Genomic DNA, 26,005 nt, shown 5'->3' with positions numbered 1-26,005 from the left:
TACACAACTTAAATATTGAACCCTGAAACGGCAGAAATTGAACCTAATTCAATATTGAACGCTTAAACTTTTACAATTGTTATAATTTTCACGATTATGTAATTCTGAGGAAGCTCGAGGGTCTAATTTTAATACCGGTATAAGTTTAAGAACTCAGTTTATAATTATAACTATCATTATGACTATACTTATAAAAATACTTAGGTGTCGAGCTGCACCCAATTAATTTTTTTTTAGTATATGTAGAAAAAGAGAATATGAGACTTAGGTGCATACATAAATTGCATTGCACTTTAAGTATTAAGTATTGCTCATTCGCAAATATCCAACATCTTATCTTTTTAGTTAAAATCAAATACATTCAAAATTTCTCCAATACTAAACAAAAATCTTTTATATCTCATTATTTATTTTTTTAAAAAATAAATATATTTATATTTTCAATAAAAACAAATAAAGATTCAAATTTCTCCAATACTAACAAAATCATTTAATATCTCATTATTTTTTATAAAAAAAAATCTATTTATTTATATTTTCAATAAAACAAACAAACAAACCTTCAAATTTCTCCAATCCTAACAAAATCATTTAATATCTCATTATTTTTTTTTAAAAAAGATCTATTTTATATTTTCAATAAAACAAACATTCCCCCAACTGATCTTTCAGTGTTCTTAGCAGAATACGCTTTCCATTTTTCCCATTCCCCCATTTTCCCTCTCTCTCTCTAAAACGCCATTTTCAAAGAAAATGAGAAAGTGGGTGTTCGTCGTCGTCTTCTTCCTTTGGTCTCTGTATTTTCAGTTAACGAACTGTAAAAATGTGACCTACGATGGGAAAGCTCTGATCATCAATGGCGAACGGAGGATTCTATTTTCTGGCTCTATTCATTATCCCCGAAGTGCCCCTGATGTTCGTTCTTGATTTCTTCAATTTTTTTGTTCTTAATTTCCTCTGTTTTCTTCGACATTTTTTCATTTTGTTTAATGGATAAAATGCAGATGTGGGAAAGTTTGATCGAGAAGGCCAAAATGGGTGGATTAGATGTTGTTGATACCTATGTTTTCTGGAATCTTCATGAACCTTCTCCCGGAATCGTAATTCATTCGTTACTTCGACTTATTTGATAGCTATTTGGTTTTTAATTTTTAATTTTTTAAATTTGAAAACGAAAATTATTCACAAGCAAGCAAATTCAAAAAATTATCATGTTTAATAGCTTTTGGTTTGAAAGTTGGACTTGTTTTCTGGTTTTTATATTTTCTATTTAAACATTTGATTTTTTAGACCATTTTGATAAATAGATACAAAAACAACAAGATATGAGCAGAAATTTCGAAAGTTGATAATTGGTGTTTTCGTTTTTAGAAAAATTGTACTTATTTTTTCACAATTTTTTAATCATGATTTTTATATTTTCTGTATAAATTTGATTTCTTAATCAATTTTGATATTTCTAGTGAATTTTGATAAACAAATACAAATACAAAAAAAAAAATATATATATGAGCAAAAATTTCGAAAGTCAAGGTCCCGATTATAACTATTTTTTTAATAAAAAAAATTGTATTTATTTTCTCACAAATTATGGTTTTTATATTTCATATATAAATATTTGAATTTTTAACCAACTTTAAGAAAACAAATAAGTTTTTAAAAAATGACTTTTAAACTTAAAAGTTAAATGACCAAATATTTATTATTCTATGATGTAAATTTCTTAGTCATGGTTATAGAAAACATTTGAATTCCGAGTAAACATTAAGAAAACAAGACCCAATTTTTGTTTAATTTTGTGGGGTTTGTTTTTGTTAGAGTTTAATGGATGTTTTGATTATTTTAATTTCATTTCTCAGTATGATTTTGAGGGGAAGAATGATTTGGTGAAGTTCATAAGATTAGTGCAAAAGGCAGGGCTTTATGTTCATCTTCGTATTGGACCTTATATTTGTGGAGAATGGAATTTTGGGTAATTAATGTTTTATTTCTATATATGATTTTTTTTAGTTCATTAATTAAATTTTATTGGTAATTAATAATTAATAAATACTTTTTTTTTAATATTAATTTGTTTCAGGGGCTTTCCAGTTTGGTTGAAGTTTGTGCCTGGAATTAGCTTCAGAACAGACAATGAGCCCTTCAAGGTCTGAGAGTTTAAAAAAAAAAAACATTATATGTGACTATAATTTGTTGTTAACTTTTTTTTTTCTTATTTAGAATATTAAGAATTTATTCTATTTTATTTTAATTGAAAAAGAAATTGGAGCACTAAAATAAAAAGATCACTAATAATAACATTTAAACCCAATTAGGAAAATTGATACTAAACATTTATAGAAGCATTGAACCCTATGAATTAGGAATTGAGGAAAATTGACTATAAAAAAATTATTAATTTTTTTCACCGAAAATTTTAACATATAAAAAAAGTCAAACTATTTATAGAAATAGTAAAAAAAACGATAGACACCGATAAACTTCTATCAACTTCTCTTAAAGAAATATTAAAATTTTACTATTTTTTATATAGTTTTCTTATGAATTTATTTTTTAAAATTCCTTTTGCCCACTTTATAAATAAATAAAGAAAAAAGAAACTTACCTGAGTAATGAATGAATAAATGCAACTTCTAATTGGTTTTGGACTACTGAACTCTCTGACTCTTAGAAATATGTATCACATTTTTGTAGGCCAAATTTTTTTAAACCAATTAAGAGTAAAATAAAAAAGTCAGGTTTTCGCTAAATGTACATTAAAAATTAGATAAGGGTTATAATATTGAAGATTCATGTGCATGTTCAATGAGTTTTTGAAAATTTATTTAAGGTTGATTTTAGCATGATTTTGGTGATGTTATTTAGGTTTCGTTTGATAAAATTTCGTTTTTGGTTTTTGGTTTTTGAAAATTAAGTTTATTTTTTCTCAATTTCTTATCATGATTTACATTTTTCTTGAGTATAATGGTTGAATTCTTAACTAAATTCCAAAAAAAAATTAATAATAATAATAAAATTTTAAAGCTATTTCTTATAGTTTTCCAAAATTGGCTTAGTTTTTTAAACATTAAAAAAAGTAGATAACAAAGGAAAAAATTTAGAGGTAAAAGTAATGTCTATAAGCTTAATTTTTTTTAAAAAAAATAAAAACTAAATAATTAGCAAACGAAACGATGAGATAAAAAATTGCAATACTTATCAGTAAAATTTATTATTTTTTATAAAAGGTTAATCTTTATTATTTTGAATAGTACTTTTCTAGGGAAAAAAAAAAATACTCTCTTGGTTAAACTTTAAAAATGGTTTTTTCCCTTTTGATGTTTAAATGTAATTACCATTTTAAAAAAGAAAAAAGCATGGTGATGTCTAGTATTCCTATATTTGTGCACCTATCTAGTTGTCAAATAAAGATTTTTCATGTGAAAAATATATATTTTTTAAATTGAATAGTTTGTATATTTATTTTTTACGATGTAACCAAAAAAAAAAAAAAGATATGGATTAGGTATTTTTACCTTCTTTTCAAAATATATACCCACACTTTACAACATTTTTAGGAACTAAAAAGTTACGAAACGAGTGAAACTATTTTGTATATGAGTAAATTTTCAAAAGTAGAAAAAAAAAACATACTTATATGTTTAGAAAATTTTAATTAAATTTTTAAGAATAAAAATTAATTTCCAATTTCCAAAAAAAACTTTATTCTATTATTTATATGTGCATAACATAAGATGACAGATGATATACCAATGGGTGCAGTTAGCAATGGCAAAATTCACTAAAAAAATAGTCCAAATGATGAAGGAAGAACAGCTTTTCCAGTCTCAAGGTGGCCCTATAATTCTTTCTCAGGTAAGGAAAAACTTTGCTCTGAAAAATTTCCATCAATTTTTATTAACATGTAAAAAAATAAGGAAAAATTTTACAAATTAAAAAATATCAAACTTTTTGCAGAAATAGCAAAAAAGAAAAATGGATGGACACTTATACCATCTTCTATAAAAAAAATATTAAAATTTTGTTATCTGTGTCAATATTTTTTCTTATTTTTTTATTTTTGAAAATCTAAAAAAAAGTAATAAAATAAAATTGCAGATTGAGAATGAATATGAGACAGAAGACAAGGAATTTGGAGCAGCTGGTTTTGCTTACATGAATTGGGCTGCAAAAATGGCTGTTCAAATGGATACAGGGGTCCCTTGGGTTATGTGCAAGCAAGATGATGCTCCTGATCCTATGGTTACCATTAATTAATGCAAATAATCTTTTTTTTTTTTAAAAAAAATATATATATAATTCTTTTTTCTTTTTTTTCCTTTTTAAGATTAACACATGCAATGGATTCTACTGTGACTATTTCTCACCAAATAAGCCCTACAAACCCACTTTTTGGACTGAGGCTTGGACTGCATGGTAAGTTACTTGGCACACATTGTTTTGTTGGTTGTTATTATTAGATTTAAATACTACTTTGGGTCTTAGTTAAATTTGATAAGTATACTTTTAAAATGTTCATTTTGGTCTCTATATTTTTAATATTAGTTCAATTTGATTTTTATACTTTCGATTTTGGTTCATTTCACTCTTTGAACTTTCAAAAGTGATAATTTTAATTACTTAAAAATGAAAGTGAAAAGATCAAAATAGTCACTTTCTAAAAGTACTAGGACCAAAATAAATAAAAGTTAAAAGTATAAAGACAAAAATTAATATTATGAAAGTAAGGACCAAAATAAATAAAAGTTAAAAGTATAAAGACAAAAGTAGTATTTAGGGTAATTGTTTTAAACAACAAAACTGCTAGAAATATTTTCAAATATAGGAAAATGTCACGTAAAATTTTGCTATATTTGAAAATATTTTTAAGCAGTTTTGTATTAGTATTTAAATCTTATTATTTGTTTTGTTTTAATTTCAAAGCAAGCATTTGAAAGAATAAACACTAATTAATGACAACTACAAACACAAACACACATATACATAAAGTTTTCTAGTTTAGGGATGTATCATAATTAACAAATCAGCTTGAACTTACTTGTTTATTGACTTTTGTATTACTTTTGCAATTAGGTTTACAACTTTTGGTGGGCCAATTCATCAACGGCCAGTCGAAGATTTGGCATTTGGAGTTGCAAGATTTATACAAAAAGGAGGCTCCTTAGTCAATTATTATATGGTTAGCCACAAGTCTCATGCTCAATTATCTTTATAATACAGATTTTAATGTAAACTTGATTGATAAAATTCTCATTTGTTCTATGGTACTTTCAGTTTCATGGTGGAACTAATTTTGGAAGAACTGCCGGGGGTCCTTTCATTACTACTAGCTATGATTATGATGCTCCAATTGATGAATATGGTGAGAGCAATATAGAGATGTAATAATCTTCTGAAATTTTCAATCCTTCTATTGTGTAGAGACCTAACTCAATTAGGTCACCTTGATTACATTCTAGGTTTGATCAGGCAACCGAAGTTCGGTCACTTAAAACGACTCCACGATGCTGTTAAGTTATGTGAGAAAGCTTTGCTTACTGGTGAATCTCATAACTATAGCTTGGGAACTTATCAAAAGGTTTGTTATCAATAAGTTAACCTCATTTTATACTTAAGTTCATCCATGTAATGTTATATTGACCGAATCTTAACATGCTTCAGGCTAAGGTATTCTCTTCTAGCTCAGGAGATTGTGCTGCTTTTCTATCAAACTATCATTGGACTTCAACTGCAAGAGTAACATTCAGTGGCAGACATTATACTCTTCCTCCTTGGTCCATTAGCATTCTTCCTGATTGCAAGAATGTCATATATAATACTGCCCAAGTATGTAAAATTGAGTCATAGTTTGAATGCAAGAGAAGCCAAGTTGTTTCATATACTTGTGTAGAAACTTAAGTAGTTCATTACACGAACTCGGAACTCAACATAACTTCCCATAACAGTAACACGTAAATGTTGATTTTCATGCTCTAGGTTGAAGTTCAAACAAATCAAATGTCGTTTTTGCCGACAAATGTCAAATCGTTTTCGTGGGAGACTTATAATGAAGACATATCTTCAATTGAAGACGAATCGTTCATGTCATACGATGGTCTTTTGGAGCAACTAAATGTCACTAGAGACACCAGTGACTATCTTTGGTACACAACCAGGTAATATCGTGGCTCATATTATAGATTAAGATGGCATTATGAACTCATATTTATTCCATGGAATTCCATAGTGTTGATGTAGATTCAAATGAATCCTGTCTCCGTGGAGGGAAGCTTCCCATCCTCACTGCAACGTCAAAAGGTGATGCTATGCATGTATTCATCAATGGAAAGCTAGCAGGTAAATAGTCATCGAACTCCTTTATGTCCTAAACTTCAATGCATCTGTGTATGGTTTTTTCGAGATTAGTCGAGCTACTTCCAAGTAGGTAATACTGTTCTTTAATGGTAGGATCAAGCTTCGGAACTCACGACAACAGTAAATTTACGTTCATGGAAAGAATCTACTTGCAAGCTGGAGTGAACAAAGTTTCTCTGCTAAGCATGGCTGGTGGATTGCCAGTTAGTTTTTCAGCCCTTGATAATATGAACTATGACTCACTATTCACCATTTCCTACTCAAATCCGACTTAAGGCAAACAATTTGTTTTACTAATGTAACTCTAACCTCATGATTGCTAAGAACAACTCAGAGTATTATCACGTGACAATGAAAAATCTAAATCTCAACGAAGTTCTTAACAACTTAAGTTTGTCTTGGTTTGATTTTTCTTTTTCCTTTTTGGTGGATGAAGAACAATGGCCCTCATTTTGAGGAGAGAGAAATGGGAGTGCTTGGACCAGTGGCTATACATGGGTTGGACAAGGGAAAGTTGGACTTGTCTAGACAGAAATGGTCATATAAGGTCTGCAAATACAACCACAATTCTTAGCCTTTTTCATGCACTCCACTAGTTCCCTTATATTTTTCTCCTTCAACAGGTTGGTCTTAGAGGAGAAACCATGAACCTGGGTTCTCCAAGCTCTGTTCAAGCAGTTGATTGGAGGCCGGTTCCATCTACGCAAGAAAACACGCAACCGCTTACTTGGTACAAGGTACTTTCATGCTTGACTGGAATGGTTATGAAGAACTAGAATTCCATTCTTGTACAGAATCCAGTACAGATTGGAGAACCATTGAGCACCGAAACTATTTCCATTCAACTTGCAGGCTTATTTCGATGCACCTGAAGGAGATGAACCTTTGGCTTTAGACATGAGTAGTATGCAAAAGGGTCAAGTGTGGATAAACGGGCAGAATGTCGGAAGATACTGGACTATCAATGCCAATGGAAACTGCACTGATTGCAGCTACTCGGGTACATACCGCCCGAAGAAATGCCAATTTGGTTGCGGTTATCCGACTCAACAATGGCGAGTTCCATTCATGGAATGCTAAACATTGGATGAACACTAAATTCTGCATTTTATTTTCTGATTTCATTTGATATTTTTGTCTTTTAGGTACCATGTTCCTCGATCTTGGTTGATGCCATCAAAAAATTTGATTGTGGTTTTCGAGGAGGTTGGCGGGAATCCTTTAAAGATTAGTCTTGTAAAGAGATCAATTACAAGTATTTGTACCGAGGCATCTGAGTATCGCCCCGTTGTCAAGAACAAGCACACTCATCAAAACCATGGAGAATTGAATGAGCAGAATGTGCTTAAGATCAACCTGCATTGTGCAGCTGGGCAGTTCATTTCAGCTATCAAATTTGCAAGCTTTGGAACTCCAAGAGGAGCTTGCGGAAGTCTTGAGCAAGGGACCTGTCATTCTTCAAAATCACTTTCTGTGTTGCAGAAGGTATCTAAATTTACACCATCATATGATGTACTCGACATTTTCAAAATTTGACTCGATGATTCATCTGTAAAGGGCGAAATAAAAAATTCAAAATGCAATACCATGTTCTTAACTTTATACTCTGTCCTTTCCAGGTATGTGTTGGTCGACGGAGATGCTTGGCAACTGTACCTACCAGCATCTTTGGAGAAGATCCATGTCCAAATTTAAGGAAGAAACTATCTGCTGAAGTCGTCTGCCAACCGATAGCTACATAGAACCCATAAATTAGATAGATTCATGGCTATGAGTACATATCAAACAAGGTAGACACCAATATTGAGTATTGATATTTATTTTACTTAGTTTCTCGGAGAGGTAGGCTGATAAACTACAGAGATATCAACAGATCACAAGATTTTCATTTTTATTTGGTGGTGGAAGATACTTAAAGGTAGGTTTAGTGTTTGCTAGGAGTTTTCTTCCCCCCCTCTAGCGGTAAGCTATATCGTATGGTATATATGAATAAAAACTCTGGCCTCTATTTTCTTAATTAATAAGAGTTTGTCCAGTTGATTTCATGAAGCAGTGACAGTTCATAGTTGAACTCATCTGAAACTTTCATTTCATCAATTGCTTGTTGAAATTGATATTAGTAGCAAATACACTATATTGGAAATTTCTCTCTCATAAACATTCCATCAGGTAATCAAGGCCAAAGAGTTGAACATTTATTTAACACCAGTCACTCCAAAACTTCAACTAGATTATATTTCGTTACACTGTAATTACAGAGGTATAGTCATAATAAGATCACTCTCATTTCTACTTTCTAAAACTAATGCGCTAAAAAGCAATAAAACACTTTCTCTGAGATACTGAAAATTATCTGTAGCTGATAAAAGAATGACAAAATTATGGGAGCACAAAAGGGAAGAATGATATTCATTAATCAACAGAGCCATTTATAAAATCTATTCACACATATCGTTTGTTCTAACTCATCTTCGATCTCTTCCATACAATTACCGTTCCATAAAAATCCGACGAAGCCAACAAATTTTCCCCATGGTTCCAGGCAACCCCGATAACTGGGAACCTGTGGCCCTGCAGAGTCACAAGTGTGCTGGTCAATCGACCACAAACTGTCAACTAAATAGTTTTATCTAGGAGAGAACACATGAAGAAAATGTGAACCTGTAGCTTGTTGACACAAGTATGTTTAGGTCGTGTCAAGTCATAGAAGTAGACATTTGAATCCTCACTTCCTGCAACTTCAATTCATAAAAAGAAAACCCAAATATGTAATCAGTAACATTGTGGAATGAACAGAGAACATTAGAATAGTAGCACATTTTACAATTTTTAAAGCCTATTTGGTAACCATTTGGTTTTTAGTTTGTGAAAATTATGTTTGTTTTCTCCAAATATCTTAGTCATGATTTTCATATTTTCTATGTAAGCATTTGAATTATTAGCCAATTTCTAAAATATGATTTCTGAAGTAAATTAATAATGCTGATACGGCCATCCACAAAATGACTATTGAAGATGAAACATTAACTAAACAGTTCTTACCAATGTACTCTCCTTTTTCAAGGGAGAGTAGAGGGCAGAACGAAGCACGGATGCTATGTATTCTTGGAGCTAATTTGAGTGAGCACCGGAGGGTCAAATATCCTTGAACTTCCAAAGCAATACTAGAACATCAACATAAAAGCTTAGAAGTAGTCAACGAACAATAAATGAATAAAAATGAGAGCCAATTTATGTTGGCAAAACCTGAAGAAAGACAAGTTTCCATCTTGAGTGCAAGTTAGCAAAACAGGGCCCCTGGCCAGCAGAGAGAAGCTTCGATACTGTACAGTAGATACAGGAGATTTTCGCCGACTACTACACCACTGGCGGTGCGTACGGGATAACGCTCCTGTATGAGAGTTCATGCTCACAGAGTAGACATGTCCCTATACATGCAATCTCAACAGTCAATCTTAGCAAATGAAAGTTTGGTTTTCAGAAAAGAAAGTTCACAATATAAATGTGCCAATGACATACATTTGCGTCCCCACAGAAAAGGAGCTGACCAGTGTGATCATGATCCATTGAGGTAACCTCACTATCAAGAACTAATTTTGTCACAGTCCTCCCAGTGCTGAAATTAAACACCTAAAATATATTCCTGAAAATCAGCTGGACATATCTTGGAAAAGATACAACTAAGGAATGAGCATCTGGTGAAGTGGAACTCTGTGGCACGTTTTCATAAATCAGGTCCAAAATAGAAATAACAGACAACTTCAAGAATAAAGAATTAGGTGTCAAAAGAAATTTAAATGGATGAAACATTTCATAAAAAGCATCACTTTTACCCCTCAAGCAATGATACTTAGAGAGAGTCAAGCTCACAACTTGAAACTAAATACAAAAAATCTCAAGTAACGTGATCTTATGTTTTTAAAACTCAGTTTTTACAGCTGTTCCTACTTACTGCAAGCATCATATTGACCTAAATTTTACAGTTTTTTCTTGTATTGGTTATTATTATTATTATTTTTTTGGGGTTCTTATTTTCAACTGTTGTGATTTTTGTTCGAGTTTTCTTTGAAGTTGAGCTTTGGTTTGATAGGTCCTTTTTGTTTCTTGGTCATTCTCTTTGTTTGAAATTGCTTTAAGATCTTGTTCTATTTTTTGGTTCCAGTATCTTTAGGGCTTAAGGACACAGTTGTATAACTATCAAATAGTTTCAATTCAAGTAAGGTCGTTATGGTTTTATTTTCTTTTTCACTCCCTTTGGGAGTTTGTATCCCTTGAACATTTTCTTTTCCATTATATCATGAAAAGTTGTTTCGGGTTCAAATTATAAACAAAAAAAACAAAAAACAAAAAACAAAGAAAGGGTTCCTTTCTGCATGCACCAGGAAAGCATCACATTGTCTATATTATATCTCCCATGTGTGGGTCAGAATATCCCTTGTCACATTGACTATTACATTGATGAGATCCCCCCTCACCCCGGGTCTGGGGGTGTGAGGGACACTAATTTACAATTACATTTCACTCCCAGAACAATCACAACACCGAAATATAGAAAATTCTCTATGCATTCACGCCCATGAATCTTAGTGATTATGTCTACTCCATGTCCGAAAGAGTTCAATTTCCAATAAAAATATAATTTGAAACTAAAAGAATAGAGAAAATGAGAGACATCTTACTTTTCAATTTAATTACATTTTTGAAAAATCATGGCTGCGAGCTACAGCTTTCAATTAATTCATATTTTCAGGAAAATCATTAATTAAAAATATCATCAATATTCCTTCCTCAAGTGGCTGTAAACAAATTTGCATCATGCTTACCGTGATTTCCTTATGTGCATTGCCAACTGAGAGGAAGTTATTATTTACCTACACCATGATAATGAAAAAGAAGGTAAAAAGAAAGAAAATAAATGCGAAGAAAATAAAATGTTCGATTATATTTTCACAATATTATAACATATGGATATGCATGGATACATATTTATATCTATGTATACATATATATAGTTGGGTGTCAGACATTATGAAACATAAACATCTAGGAAAGAAAGACCACAAGAAAGATGAGATATCATCCTACTTGCTCAAGTTACGAATACTACAAAAAGATCTCTCAATTTATATTAATAACAAAGAAGAATGTCTACAAAATTCCATAGCCGAAGAACTCAATTTAGGAGCTAAAAGATAACTTGATTAAATAATCTCAAGAGACTATCTATTGCTTCCAACAAAGAAATCTTGGATTCCTCCTGAATGAAATTTCCCTGCCTTGATTAGATCACAAGAATACCACAAAATGATGAATGTATAGAAGTTGGGACATAGCATGTACATGATGACAAGACGTTGGTAAGCTGGGGTATTTCTTGTACATTCCTTCAACTGTTATTATCTTGCACTGAACTAAAAGTTTTCAGCATTTCTTCCTCTTCTTCTTTCCCTAAGATTGTCAGCGGTACTTCAGCTGGCAATGGAAGGGGAAAGATTCTGAATTGAGCATTGCAGCTCATTCGGTCTTCATCTTCCAGGACTGTCAACCACTGACATAAATCTTCCAATGGGAGGAGATCATGTTATGGCCAGGATGTTTCTTATTGCAATTTCGGTCTTGCAAAACTCTTGGGTTCCCTTCCCAAAATAACTTACACTTTTTTTTTCCAATATTCATAAAATAACTCTGATTTTTCAGGTAAGCTCTTCACCAGCAAAGCCTGCACTTGATAGTTTGGAGATTCTGTAAAGGGGCCAGGCCACCAGACTGGAGATGGAGGCATACCAAGTACCGACTATCGAAAAAACAATGCTTCTAACTCAAAACATCCTTTGCAAAAGAAAAAGGGAACAACTTTCAACATCCTTGTAGTAGATGGCATGCCAGTAGGGAGAAAGGACGCTCAGGTTCTTTTTAAATCTTTCACAAATGTTGTACTTACTGTGGTTGAGATGAACCAAATCTTCCTAGGTGTTTTAGCTTTTGGAAAGCATCAAGAACTGGAAAATGATAGATTCCAACGCTCTAGCAAAGAAGACAAGAAGGATTAACAGGAAAAGTTGGTACTAACTTCTCGCTTATGTGAACCTGGCATACCATTGCAGAGACAAGTTTGTTCCTACCATTTCTACACCATTATTAGTCTCTTGAATGTTAAGATTCTAACAGGTATCAACTTGATCCCATACCTCGAGAACAGTTCAATTATGGCTATTAGGCCAGGGATCTAACCTAGTAAAAGCGGTTTGAGAATTGCAATTAATGTCATCAACTTAAGTATCTTCCCAAAAACTACTCCTTTCTCATGTCCAATCTCGATTGTGAATTTCTTGTCCCAAGTATCCCGTAACTAGCAATAAAGAACCAAGAGGCCCTACACTGTAGAGTCTGCCCGAAGATTCCAATCTAACCAACCTATCAACTGTAATTTTAATGGCCTTGTATGAAAAGCTTCTTCCTTATTGAAACTCCATGACTATTTCACTACAGAGGCCATGTTTTTCTTTGTTATATTTCTAATCCCAATAGCTCGATAAACTTTCTATGGTTGCTAAGAACTTACGCACTCGAACAATTTTCTCCCCCACAAAAATGAGAACAAAGCAGCTTTTGAAGAGATGGGTAAAAGTAAAAATACTAATAGCCAACTTGAGCATTTATTTTTCAATATTTTCATCCATGGTGAAAAGTTTGTTTCTTGTTTCTTTGTTTTTAAGAAAACAAAAGACCCATATGAGCATAACTTAGTGGTTAAGGCATCTCCGCATCTTCCATGAGATCGTAGGTTTAAATTGTCACCGTTAAACTATTGAAATGATAGAATTAAATTTACCATAATTCATCAACTTAAATTTTTGGATCAATCAGTGATTTAACAATGGTATCAGAGTAGGAGATCTATGTTCAAACTCCTATAATATCATTTCCTCCCCAATAATATTGATTTCCACTTGTTGTGGGTCTTCTACAAATTTGAAACTTGTCAAACTTCTTTTGAGAATCGTGAAGACTAATGGGTTTATTGAGCTTATGAGTCTTCAATCTCCATAAAATCATGTCTAAGCCACTGCAGGAATGATCTTAATCCCCAGAATTGAGAAGAAACAGGTAGACAAAAACAGTAAGAGACATATAATGAGCCAACATGCTCTATCCCAGAAGTGAGAAAGAGAGTTTTCACCAGATTGTAATGAATAGAAAAGAAAATACTTTTAAGTTAACCACTTATTCTCAGAAGAAAGAAAGAATTATTGTTTCATACTTACCGGATGAAAACGTATACACAATTGTGAAGATACTCCATAGATTACTCTAATGCAAAGTCCTTTTGATATCTCCCATACTCTAACGGTTTTATCCATGGATGACGATGCAATGTACTGATTATTCGATGAAAAATCAAAGTCTGAAGAAACACCAGTATGTTAGAATTTTACTTTTTGAACTGGACAATAGTAAAATGCTACTTTTTCTTAATCCACCGTTCTAATAGCATACTAAAAGGAAACAAATTTAATATCAGATCTGATGCTTGTAATGAAAAACTCTTGACGCTATTTTTGATAACTAGGAACTTTTTTTTTTTTTTTTGGGTGGGGGGGGGGGGGGGGGGGGGGGAGACAGCATTTATTGATTCTCAATAAAAGAATGTACAAGGCATTAAAAAATTTAAAATAAAAAACTAGCAAAAGGGATCCTACAACTAACCACAGGAAAGAATTCCAAGAAACGACTGTATGCAATGTAATGCTTTCTTTTTGGTGTAAATTAATGTATCCTTTTGGAATGCCCCAGGGAGTATATTTGAAAGAGTTTTCATTTTTTTTTCTTTTGTTCCACTGCTAGACTCATCTGGTTTCTGAACTTCTTTGAAATTGACTACTAATGCTTTTATTCCAAACACACTGCTCAGCAATCTATGGGGACTTACACGTGTATGTACAAACAATTAGATAGTTCAGTCAAATATTATTACAAGTGGAAATGTTTGGCATATTGCTTCTATGGCTGGCTTTTGCAAATTTCAACCTCCAGCCTCCTTTAACTGATGCAAACATGGTGGGGTACTTGTTTGGAAAATCAATATTCTAGTGTTCAGGTTATAATGTTGATAGATTTCTTTACCGTTTTTTCCCTCAAAAGTCAAAGAAAAGTCATATCCTCCTCACAAATCAATGAAATCCATTTCTACCATGACTCATCATTATGTGCATGTCTGCTGCACACACATGAGAGAGTATTCATTTCTACAATATGCAAGTTCAAGAAAAATTCATAAGGAATGAGATTCATCAACATCATTGAGGGATTGATGCATGAAAATTCACAACTGAAACAGAGGCATAACTCATGAATAACAAGAAAACATACACATCCCCTAGCGCTTACATCTAAGCATTAGTTTTATAAGAAACCAGCTTTCACTAAATGAGTGAAAGTAAAAAAGGGGGCCTACAAATAATAATGACCCAAGCAGAGGAGCAAACCAAAAGAAATCAACCCTGGAGAGAGATTCTGGAGAGAAAACCAACAGAAGTTTCTACTCAGCTTTTAACAATCCTTGAAGTTGTGATTGGGAGAAGAGACAGTGTAAAAGACAAAAAAGCAATACCAGCCAATCCAACCTGTGACGTCTTTTGAATGGCCCAGCAACTGCTTGACGGAGGAAGATGGTTCAGAGACATTGCATACAGTCAAGGTCCCATCCGCTCCCCCATATGCTAATAGATCAGAGCTCATGTGCCCAAACTTCACAACCGTAACTGCAGAATTGACAATTAGTCTTCTTATGTAAACAACTTCATTATGTGTTGATAAGAAATTTGAAATAATCCCATGATCGGTTCAGATTTCTTCTTCAGTGAAAGTTTACCAGCGGCTTTGCATTGATCAAATATACAATGCATTCCAACAAAAGAATATGCAAATTCAACTCTACGAGTCTGCAGCTGACTATTATCACTTGCACTTGAGCTAAAACTTGATCTTCGGTGACTCTGTAAGTCCTGAGTGAAAGATAACAATAGATTATAATTATGATGAAACAAAAGCAAGCATAGAATTGCAATCAGTTTTAAACTTACCGTGCTTCTTGTTCAATGCTCAAAGAAGTTAATTTGATTTAATTATTTAAATCATTGAAAATTCTGCATGAGCAATAAACATGGAAAACTAACAATTGCACCCTATATGAAAAAGAAACTGAGGATCAGAAATTCTCTACAGCCTAACTAGAAATTTTTTAAATAACAACTCTCTCACTGTGTAACGCCCGAGTTTAGGAGGCAAACATGAATGAACTGAGATCACATCTGAATGTGAGAGATCCTGAACATATGAAAGTCTAGTTAAGAAAGGCTTAAAAGAATTGAAAGTTACTACATATACCAATAAGGTGCACCTTCTCTTTCGGTGGCTCAATCATAGGAACTTCATAGTTAAACGTGTTTAGCTTGGAGAAATTCTATGTTGGATGAAAAGCTTGGAGAAATTCTATGTTGTAGACCTCTTGGGAATCCTATGAAACATGTGAGTGAGGAGAAAGCATGCTAAAAGGACCCGTGTTGGTTTGTGGGAATAATCTTCACTCTTAGAAGCAACTCAAGACAAATAAAGGACAAGCAAGGATAACCTTGTCGGGTACAGGGGATGCAATGGAATGTCGGGGCCATCAAGTGTCGAGTCCGGGTTCCAAATCCTAGGCTTGGGACGTTACACACTGACTCGCATGTGCCATCACATGCATTTTTATTTCATGTGATAGATTGTCGAACAACTTGAGTATGCAAAGATAATTTCCGAAACAAATCAGCAGATCTGGGATGGAAACAGAAACCCACGAAGAACGAAAACAAAAAGTAGGCTGGAAACATAAACCCATGAAGAACGGAAACAAATTTCTTGGCTAGAAACAAAGATCCTCATAGAGAGATCGATAAAACCTACAAAGAACTTCTGGGCTGAAAACAAAGATCCTCATAAAGCAATCTACAACAAAACCCTCGAACAATTGATTTGAAAACAGAACATAAATCCACAAACACAAATCTGAAAAGATAAAACAAAGTAATCAAACAAACTAACTGAACTAAACCAAACCAGGCTAAACCAAACAAAACTGAACCAAGTGCCTGAAATAAACCAAACTAAGTAAATTGAACCACACCGGACCGAGTTGGATGAACCAAACAAATGGAAGAGTGAACCAAACTAATTAAACTGAACCAAACTGGTTGACTGAAACTAAATCAGCCTTACTAACCAAACCAAGAGGTTCTTTTGTTGAAACCCTCAAACCACGATGGAATCAATCAGTTCACGATGGACAGACAATAGAGCGACATGAAACTGAAGGATTCTAAAGATTGGATGAAACCCATGGCGAGCAACATGAACCTAAGGTGGAATAGCAGATATGCTGCCAGATCTGTAGCAGCGACGATTGACGGGCAGTGGCTGGCGCATAGATCTGAGTGGAGCAAAGCTGCGACAAGACGGATTTGCGGTGCAGAAGATACCCACGGACAAATACAATCTGATACACAAACAGAGACGCATGGCAGAGAGTGACAACGAAAGATACGGACAGCAAAAGCGCAAATGGGATAGCAGAGGTGGTCGATGGTTGCAATGGATTTGGGGCGAAAATTTATCTATGAGCACAAAGGGACAAATCTAAATGCGCAAAAGACCTGGTCCATGGTAACAAAAAGCCCACGAACGGTGCTGGCGAACAGATGAGTGATGGATCTAATGAACAGAGGCGTGACAAAAAAACCCTAGTAGGATAAAGGGAAAACAAGCAGAAAACCCTTATGGTAGTCAACAGAGGCAGAGATCGGAAAGGGCTTTGGCAGCTAGAGTTCAATAAGACTAAACCTAATGCTCTGATACAATGTTAAATTTGTATATTATTGAATAAATCAGGATAATTCAAAGTAATTCAAAGTACATAACCAACCTTCTACAAGGTGAATAAATAGACATCAATAAACCAATAAAGGAAAATACCAAAAAGGAAATAATAATGGAAAAAAAATTAATTAGGAATAAATCCTAATTTCCTTTTAACAAGACCAAGATGGAAATTACAAAAAAATCTGATCAACAAAAACCAAGAAAGAAGAATTAAACTTAACAATTCTCAAAGCTCCTTCCAAGATCTAATTATTCTCAAGCCAAATACCTCACAAGAGAACAAAAAAGATAAGTCTGCCACAACTCTTCCTATAACGCAAAAAAGAGAGTCCAAGAGCACCTCCTCAAGAATCATACAACAACAGCCTTTGTTGCAAGCCAAAACTTCCCAAAACTCCTAAAAATCTAACTCCAACGGAGAAGCAAACCTGAAATTCCACAGCAAATGGTCAAGGCCTTCTCTTCTTGACTGCAAAGAACACACTATTGTGGGACCAACACCAAAGAAGAACGTCTCTGCTGATGGTCTTGAGTGTTCACCCTCTAGTGCAAAACTTGTTAGGCAAAAAGTCTCACATTCTTAGAAATTCTAACATTCCATAGAGAGGAGAACGGAGAAGCATCGTGGAATGGAGAAAGGGGAGCAAAGGATATGGAAAAATGAATTAAAAGAGAAATCCTTGCAGTTGGACAAACTGGGGACCCAAAATTATGAGACCCTTCTCTCATGCTGATCATTGGACTAGAAATTATAGAAAAAAGGCCATCTACCTGCATAAGATGTTGAAATCTGATGGGTTTTCTAAAAACCAAATATTGTTGCATTAGACAATTATCTCATAAGATTATTGAGATGTGCGTAAGTTTAATGGAATATTCATGGGTATTAATTTTTTTAAAAAAAATGTCCTCAAATGTGAAAAAAAGAGTGGAGAATCAATTCCTACTAGGAACCAAACTAACCTTGAAAATTTCACAAAATCTACCCCAAATTTTTGCAGTAAATGGCATATCCATAAAAGATGATCCAAAGTCTATTAACATTCTTTAACACAAAATGCACCACCAACGGCATAAAGCAAAAAAATAAGATCGCTAGATAAAATTTGTAGTAAGCAACCAACCAAGAGATGAATCTAATCTTCCCAGGAAATTTTCCTTTCAAGAGCTTGGCAAAGAGGGCGAAAGAATTAGGCTGAACAAGCAAACAGGGAAAGAAAGATTTACAAGATAAGATACTTAACAGATCAAGAGTAGTCCAAAGATGGAGGCCTAAATTTAGGGGAAGCAAACTCTAGGTAGAAAAGCAAGCGTTGAAAACATGTAAGATCAAAAATCATAGAAGGATCCCCTTGAGTTAAAGTTATGGAAAAGGCAGTCCCGTTTCTCATAGAGGACGTTGAACACTTTCTACTAAGCTATGCATACAACTTCAAATAAACAAGACATTTTAGCTTTTTGATACTTTCATCTCGTGCAAAATTAGTATTCCTTTGCCCCTAATGGAAGGGTGATTTCTTACCCAAAAAACAGGCAATGTGTGTGTCTAAATATATACATTTCACAGAATTTAGATATACCTTGCTAGAACCCCAGCTCTCCACCTCATGCAAGAGAGAGAGCGGACTTGGAGGAGGAACCCATCTTCCACTGATGCATGAACCAATAAATTATCTTGATGTCAGAGTTATGCGGAATATAACTTTAAAAAGTAACACTAAATAGGAGGTTTCATCATTACAATTCATAATAATTTCTTGCAACTGAGATAAAAGAACAAATTTAAATTAGTAAAGGGAAGACATGAGAAGCACAAGTCAAGTTATGAAATAGATATTTTAACACTACATTTTTACCTATGAGTTCCATTGTTTTGTTATCCAAATTTTACCCATGTTTTGAAAAATCAAGCAAATATTTGACAATATATGAGGTGGGAAATCAAACCTCTGATTTCGAGGTTGATAGTGTAAGCACTATGCCAGTTGAGCTAGACTCATTTTAACAAATCAAGCAAATATTTCAAAACTACAAAAAGTGGTTTTTGTTTTGAAATTTGACTAAGAATTCAAATGTTTCTTTAGGAAAGGTGAAAATTATAGTAATGAAATTGGGAGAACTCCAAGCATACATTTCAAAAGCAGAAAATACATACGAAATTGTTATCAATTGGCCTTAGTTAGCAACCTGTTTCCTGGGGTGCTTTGAAGACTTGGTAAACGCGAGCTTTCCCAATTCCTTGGCCGGCGTATGAAATTGCGGAATGCCACATATCCTTTTCCATTGCACCTCCAGTCCTAAGGATAACACCAATAGAAAGAGCCTAACGTTATTCTCAGGAAATGATGCATAAACGAATTGAACCATCGGAAATAATATAGGCTGTGCATCTGAAAAGAATGGAGGAACAATTTAACAAAATTTCTTTCCAAACAGAAAGCCAAAACTGATTCATAATGTTATGAAATCGAAACCCCAGAATTTGTCTTCCTCTTGATGGACATAAGTAAAATCGGTGGAACCTCGGTCCTAGGAGAAAAAATAAAGAATCAAGAAACCCCAATGTAACTCAGACTGCATTGTCCTCCCAAATCTACTTAAATTATGCTCCCTAACATCCAAATTCCCGAATCAAACAGGAAAAAAAAAAAAAATCACAATCTAACTCAAAACCCAATCAAATAGAAACAAATGCAGAAAAAAATATAAATTTAAAAAATAAAGCTGCAGAGGAAAACATACTTTACGACGGAGAACCGCGGCTTCAGCCTTCCGATAAAGCAAGAGACGACGAATGCCAATATAGTCCGGATCAACACCGATACTCATAGGTTGAAGCAAGCAGCTGAAAAGTTCCGGATCGACATTTTTCTTCAGTTTCTCCTTCTTCACCTCTTCTCCTTCCTTCATTGAGCTACCATCCTCAGTTCTTTGCTCTGCCATTGTCACCAAGTTCATCGAAAATCAATCAACTGCTGTTTAGTCGATTCCCCTGTTGACGGATAATTAACATGAATAAATAATTAAATAAATTTTCACGTGAAATTCTGAAGGAAAGGTTGAAACCACTAATTAAAAGTAAACTAGAACATGGAATTCATATATGTTCGCACACTCCAAACCAGAAATTATGAAATGGCAAAAACTAATATCCTTAAAACTGATCACCTTGACAACGAATCTCAGTAGTTACTCCAGAGACCATTTGAACCAAGATCGAAGCACAAACCACAGATTCGGACCCAAACGTCAATCAGTTCAAGGATCCGAATTGGACCATCGGGACCTCGTAGCCGAAGATCCCCCAGAATTTCTCGAGTCAGAACGAGAGAAATAGAAGATGATGATGAACAAAAAAAACAATTTTAAAATAAGGTTAAATTATTATTAAAAAAAAAAAAAAGATGTCCAAGGTGTAGTTTCTTGTCATGTCTCATTTTTCATATTGTCCATGCGCAGTAATTCATGTTTGGTGTCTATATATTGTCAAATTATCTACAAATAGTGATATTTGGTAGTAGATGTGTAGGCTTCTACGTCATGTGTCATTTTTCATGTTGTCCATGTGCATTAATTCATGTTTGGTGTCCGTGTATTGTCAAATTGTTTATAAAGAGTGATATTTGATGGTAGGGGTGACCATTCAAATTGCAAAAGTTAAACAACCGAAAACTTAGTGAAACAAAAAAATATGGTTCAGTCCGTTTGAAGAAATTTTAAAATCGAATTAATTCGGTTCAATTCGATTTCAATTTTGAAAACCGAATTTGAAACCAAACCGAACTATTTTTATATTTATTTATTTATATATTTATATATTAAGAAAAAGAGTAAGACTGAATTTAAATTGAACCATTTTTAATTTTAAGAACAAAACCAAATTTAAGACCGAACCGAACCAAATTGTTTTTTTATTTAAATAAAATATAACATAGATTTTTTTTAAAATGCCAAAACTGAACCGAACATTATGCAGTTCGGTACAGTTGGGTTCGAACCAATAAATTGGTTCAGTTCGGTTCATTTCACATATTAGAAAATTCAATTCGATTCGGTTTGACCATCAAACCGAACCAAATCGAACCGTTTCCACCCCTATTTGGTGGTTTAATAAGGAACCGTTGCAAATATAGCAATCAGACCAAAAATATTAGCAAATATAACATAATGTAAAAAAATTACAAATATGGCAAAATTTAGATAATCTGTCATATACCATATTATTAATAGGAGTCTATCAGTGATAAACCATATTGCTGGTAAGAGTCTATCGACGATAAAAGCCTATCACTGATAAACTTTGCTATATTTACAATTTTTTTACAGTGATGTTATACACTTAGTTATTATCTTTAAAAATGCCACATTGCAATTACCCTAAAATATAAGCACATTGGTGAGAATAAAAAGAGAATTTCATATATTTTCTATTTCCTTCCTATTTCCGTAATTTTATAATTTTAGTATGCTTTAGTTATTTTATAAGTTTAGTTATATTATTTTATTATATTTTATCCATATCCGTATTTCCATTATGCTCTTCAATTTTACAATACGTCATCAACTCGAGCTCTTGTCGCTTCCCTCGCTGAAGGTAGGTCCTAAAGTGTTGCCATGACAAATCTTATGAAATTAGAATTCACAGCCCTTGACATTAATGACAATAATTATTTGTCATTGGTGCTCGATGCTGAAATCCACTTGGATACTATGAACTTGGAAGAAACAATTAAATGGAAATACAACATCCAGTCAGGACAAAGCAAAAGCTATGATTTTCCTTCATCATCGTCTCCACGAGGGATTGAAAATGGAGTATTTTATAATAAAATATCCTCGTATCTTGTGGAAAATTTTGAAAGAAATGTATGATCATAAGAAAAATAGTTATTCTTACCAAAGTTTGTAATGAGTGGATTTATTTGAAGTTACAAGATTTTAAATCAGTAAATTATTACAATTATGCATTATTCAAAGTCAGTTTAAAATTGTTGTTATGCCGAGAGAAAATTACTGATGATGATATGTTAAAAAAGACATTTTCTATATTTGATGTCTCGAACATGCTATTGTAACAGCAATATCGAGAGTAAGGTATTAAATAATATTTAGAACTAATTTCATTCTTCTCATTATCAAACAAAATAACGAGTTATTGATGAAGAACCATGAATCACGACCAACTGGAACAACACCATTCCCTAAAGTGAATGTTATGAATGTTAATAATCGTGGTTGAAGTCGTGGTCGTGGACAAGGTCGTGACCGTGGCTAGGGATGTAGATGGTCCAGGTTGGACCGGGTTGGAAGAATTTTGTGAACCAACTCAAAAATCAGGTTGGCTAATAATGAACCCTTAAAGTTCATTTTTAATGGTAAATCCAACCCAACCCAAAATTTTCGGGTTGGATTGGGTTGGGTCACCGGTTCCGTTTTTTTTTTTAATTTTGAATGTTCTTTTTCGTTACTTCCCGTTCTATTGAACAATTTGATTTTTGTAGGTCAATAAACCTCCATATTTACAAAAGTGAACTAATTCTAAATATATTACCAATTAATAAAAATTTAATAATAAGAAACGTGTAATATTGTAATCTATGTGAAATTTTAACATTTACATTAAAATACAACCACCGTAAATTCAATATAAACTTCAAAAGAAACTTCCTCAAATAATTCAATTCAAATGTTCAAGTTCAAAGTCTCTATTCAAAATATTCAAGTCTACATTCAAAATAGAAACAAAAAGTCCAAGTTTAATAATAACTAGTGGCCTATTACATAAAATTCCAAGTTCAATAATAACATTCAAAAGCTCCAAGTTCAATAATAACATTCAAGAGCACCAATGCACCATGAGACATGACGAATGACTCGAGTGAGTTTTCTTCTTCATCTTTGGTCTTTTCACTCCTCATTCTCAATGCCTGAAAAAATGACAATTATATTAAACCAAGAGTATAAATGACAAATACATTAGACCAAGAGGATCATTTATATTTGATCTTATGGTAGTAAAACTTACCATTAAAATCATTATTATACTTCAAATCCAATTCCTTATTTCAAAAGAACAAAAGATGATGGACTATCTACAAAACAAATCACGCAAAATTAAATATATTAATTATTTGAGCATATATATTAGATATGTACAATAAACAGTTTAGATATGTACAAAAAAAAAAATCATTTAATTACCTGACTCAATATTTTCATACATCTCTAACTCTTCAAGTTGTGGATGGAGATCTAGTAACACTGAGCCACACGAATCCAACTTTGTGTACATATCAAGGCCTCCACTGTTTTTGGAGTCAAAGAACTTCGAAAGGAATCAAGAATCCTCCCTCCTGTACTAAATGCATATTCAAAAGCGGCTGTTGATATCGGAACCGCCAAAACATCTCGAACAATTTTTGATAAAATGGGATATTTGTAGCCATTCATTTTCCACCAGTACAATATCTTAAAATCATCTTTATCTTCTATAACCTTGTCAGACAAATAAGAAGACAAAACATTCTCCACTTCCAATGAACTTTCTTCTTCTCTCAATCTCTTAAAAGTTATCAACGGATCATCTATTTCTTCGTCCATCCCATGATCATCTTCATTTATAGTGACAATCTTTGATTGTTGAGAATCATTGGTACTATGACTATCTCGATGAGAAGTATTATGTGATTTGTAAAAGTCGTATAGACGATACAAATATAATTTCACACTCTCAACCATATCCTTAACCATATCACTGATGGAACATGAGACATACGCAGCGAAATAAATGACCTAATTACACTCTAATTGCTTTTAATTAAAAGGAAATTAGCATGCAATTTGAAGGAAAAAAACAGTAATTAAAAATTATCTTTGAAGCTCCTGAAACGTTTTTCCTCGCTGAATCTCAACCTGAATTCTTCCGGACAACCACTAGAGTTGACCTACTATCCTCTGGACTCATAACCGGATTGTGGGACCCAGTGGATGAAGAACCCGAGAGAGAGAAAGAGTTGGAAAAAGAAATGGAATTTTGGATTAGGTTTGGATTTTAAATTTTTCTCCAAAAAATGTGATTTTTCCAGCCCAAATTTACAAACAATTTTGGCAAAATGGCAAAAGTTTTTAATCCAAATTCAAAAGCCCATTTATAGAAAAAACCATGCAACAATTGCATGAAATAAATTCATAAAAACCCAACACCTAGAATTCACTATCTAAGTGGGCTTAATGTCTCCACTATAAGCCAACACCTAGCCCACTATTTTGTGAGTGGAATTATCCCACAAAAGTTTGGATTTTCCCACTAACTTTAGTCAAAGGGCAAAATAGTCATTTGGTCAAAGTCAAACTTTGACCAAAAAGTCAACATTTTTACTTTTTATGATTTTTTCCGTGTTGACTAATTTTGACCTCCCAAGCATGAATCCGCATTCATTTTCTCGAAATTCAAATCACATTTGAATATAAGGTCGGTCAAAGTTTGACTTTTCAAAGTCAAAAGTCAACTATTTAACTTTTTACATCTTTGACCATTTCCATTATTTCCGAGCTTCCGAATATGAACGTATTCATATTCTTGATATTTAAATCACATTTAAATATTAAAGCTGTATCTCTAAACTGAAAACTCGACCATTATATCACATATACTTATCGGTTTCTCTCTCTTCACCTAATTTGAACAATTCGAATTATTCTATCATACTGTTTTAAGTTTATTCCATATGAGCTAGTAAAGGAACCTAATGGACCTATAGATCATGGGCTCCAACGATCCGAGATTAGCTAGCTAAACTCTTTAGACGGGGTTAATCAACATTCGTTAACTAACGGGTCATTCCACTATAGTCCCGTAGTTGCACTCCCCTCACTATAGATATATTTGTGTCCATTTGATATAACAATGATTAGTAAGCTAATCTTTCATAGGTTGTTCGTAATCTCGGTTGGGTCATAAAAACTGTTTTACCCCCAAGACTACATCTTGCTCCTTAAGTTCCATTGATCCTCTAATGAACAATTGGTTTAAGGTCCAACCTATAAACCAAATCCCTCTCGGGTCAATGAGAGGGTGAGGCCCCTTGTTCAAGACCTAGATTCAGTACTAAAGAGAACAACCTATCTACTATCCCTATAACGGGTAGGAGTGAATTCCATCTTGCACCCTATGTTCCCAGCTATCCATCTGATCTTACCCTTGAAATGGGAGGCTTATCCTGAAATGGGAGGCTTATTGGGCCAGGGATGATGAGCTGCCCTCACTTGTGCAGATCTAAGGATAATTCCGAGTGAACAGGATTTCATAGTTAGTTCAGGATTAAGATTAAGTTACTTAGGTCATCAATTAACGAAATAGTCAGTTTTATACATAAAACGGCATTTAGAACGTAAAAAGTGACTATTTCATGGTTCAGTCTTATGTAAACTCATTGCATAGGATGCCCCCACACACATATCTCTATATGAACGATTCAGGATTACATCGTTTGTACTAACTACAAAGTGAGCCGCATCCATAGTGTCCTCAGAATAAGGCGCCCAACCTTATTCATATACTATAGACCATTTTGGCTATATATTTGAACTTGATCCACATTTATGTCACTACATAAAGTTCAAACTACATAAAATAGCCTCAGGACTTTAGTTTATTGGATTCAAGATTAAAATTTCAATAACAACTTATCAAAAAACAAAACAGAATATGTTTATTAATTTACAAACTACGAGT

At 33.3% G+C, this 26,005-nt stretch overlaps 2 protein-coding genes across 2 annotated transcripts; one reads left to right on the top strand and one right to left on the bottom strand.

Moving 5' to 3' along the window:
- Window positions 1-670: 670 nt before the first annotated feature.
- On the top strand, window positions 671-8,399 carry LOC120088584 (beta-galactosidase 3-like). Its single transcript, XM_039045979.2, has 19 exons — window positions 671-915; window positions 1,005-1,100; window positions 1,860-1,972; window positions 2,081-2,147; window positions 3,763-3,855; window positions 4,099-4,242; window positions 4,328-4,416; window positions 5,074-5,179; window positions 5,275-5,362; window positions 5,460-5,578; window positions 5,662-5,826; window positions 5,977-6,155; window positions 6,227-6,336; window positions 6,448-6,557; window positions 6,791-6,901; window positions 6,978-7,091; window positions 7,207-7,409; window positions 7,500-7,839; window positions 7,974-8,399. The coding sequence occupies exons 1-19, from the start codon at window positions 754-756 to the stop codon at window positions 8,094-8,096; spliced, it is 2,532 nt and encodes an 843-aa protein (XP_038901907.1). The 5' UTR covers window positions 671-753; the 3' UTR covers window positions 8,097-8,399.
- A 149-nt stretch (window positions 8,400-8,548) lies between these two features.
- LOC120088262 (Transducin/WD40 repeat-like superfamily protein) lies at window positions 8,549-20,681 on the bottom strand. Its single transcript, XM_039045415.2, has 13 exons — window positions 20,440-20,681; window positions 20,014-20,263; window positions 19,459-19,568; window positions 18,852-18,921; window positions 15,227-15,359; window positions 14,979-15,116; window positions 13,620-13,759; window positions 11,178-11,225; window positions 9,874-9,984; window positions 9,601-9,782; window positions 9,397-9,518; window positions 9,016-9,092; window positions 8,549-8,925 (listed from the first exon to the last, which is right to left on the bottom strand). The coding sequence occupies exons 2-13, from the start codon at window positions 20,227-20,229 to the stop codon at window positions 8,815-8,817; spliced, it is 1,458 nt and encodes a 485-aa protein (XP_038901343.1). The 5' UTR covers window positions 20,230-20,263; window positions 20,440-20,681; the 3' UTR covers window positions 8,549-8,814.
- Between the last annotated feature and the right edge of the window lie 5,324 nt (window positions 20,682-26,005).

This window comes from Benincasa hispida, chromosome 10, assembly GCF_027475165.1.
Source record: "Benincasa hispida cultivar pf3 chromosome 10, pf3_genome.v1.1, whole genome shotgun sequence".
NCBI classification, from domain to species: Eukaryota; Viridiplantae; Streptophyta; class Magnoliopsida; order Cucurbitales; family Cucurbitaceae; genus Benincasa; species Benincasa hispida.
The sequence above is the reverse complement of the archived record's forward strand: the minus strand, read 5'-3'. Positions and strand labels throughout refer to the sequence as shown.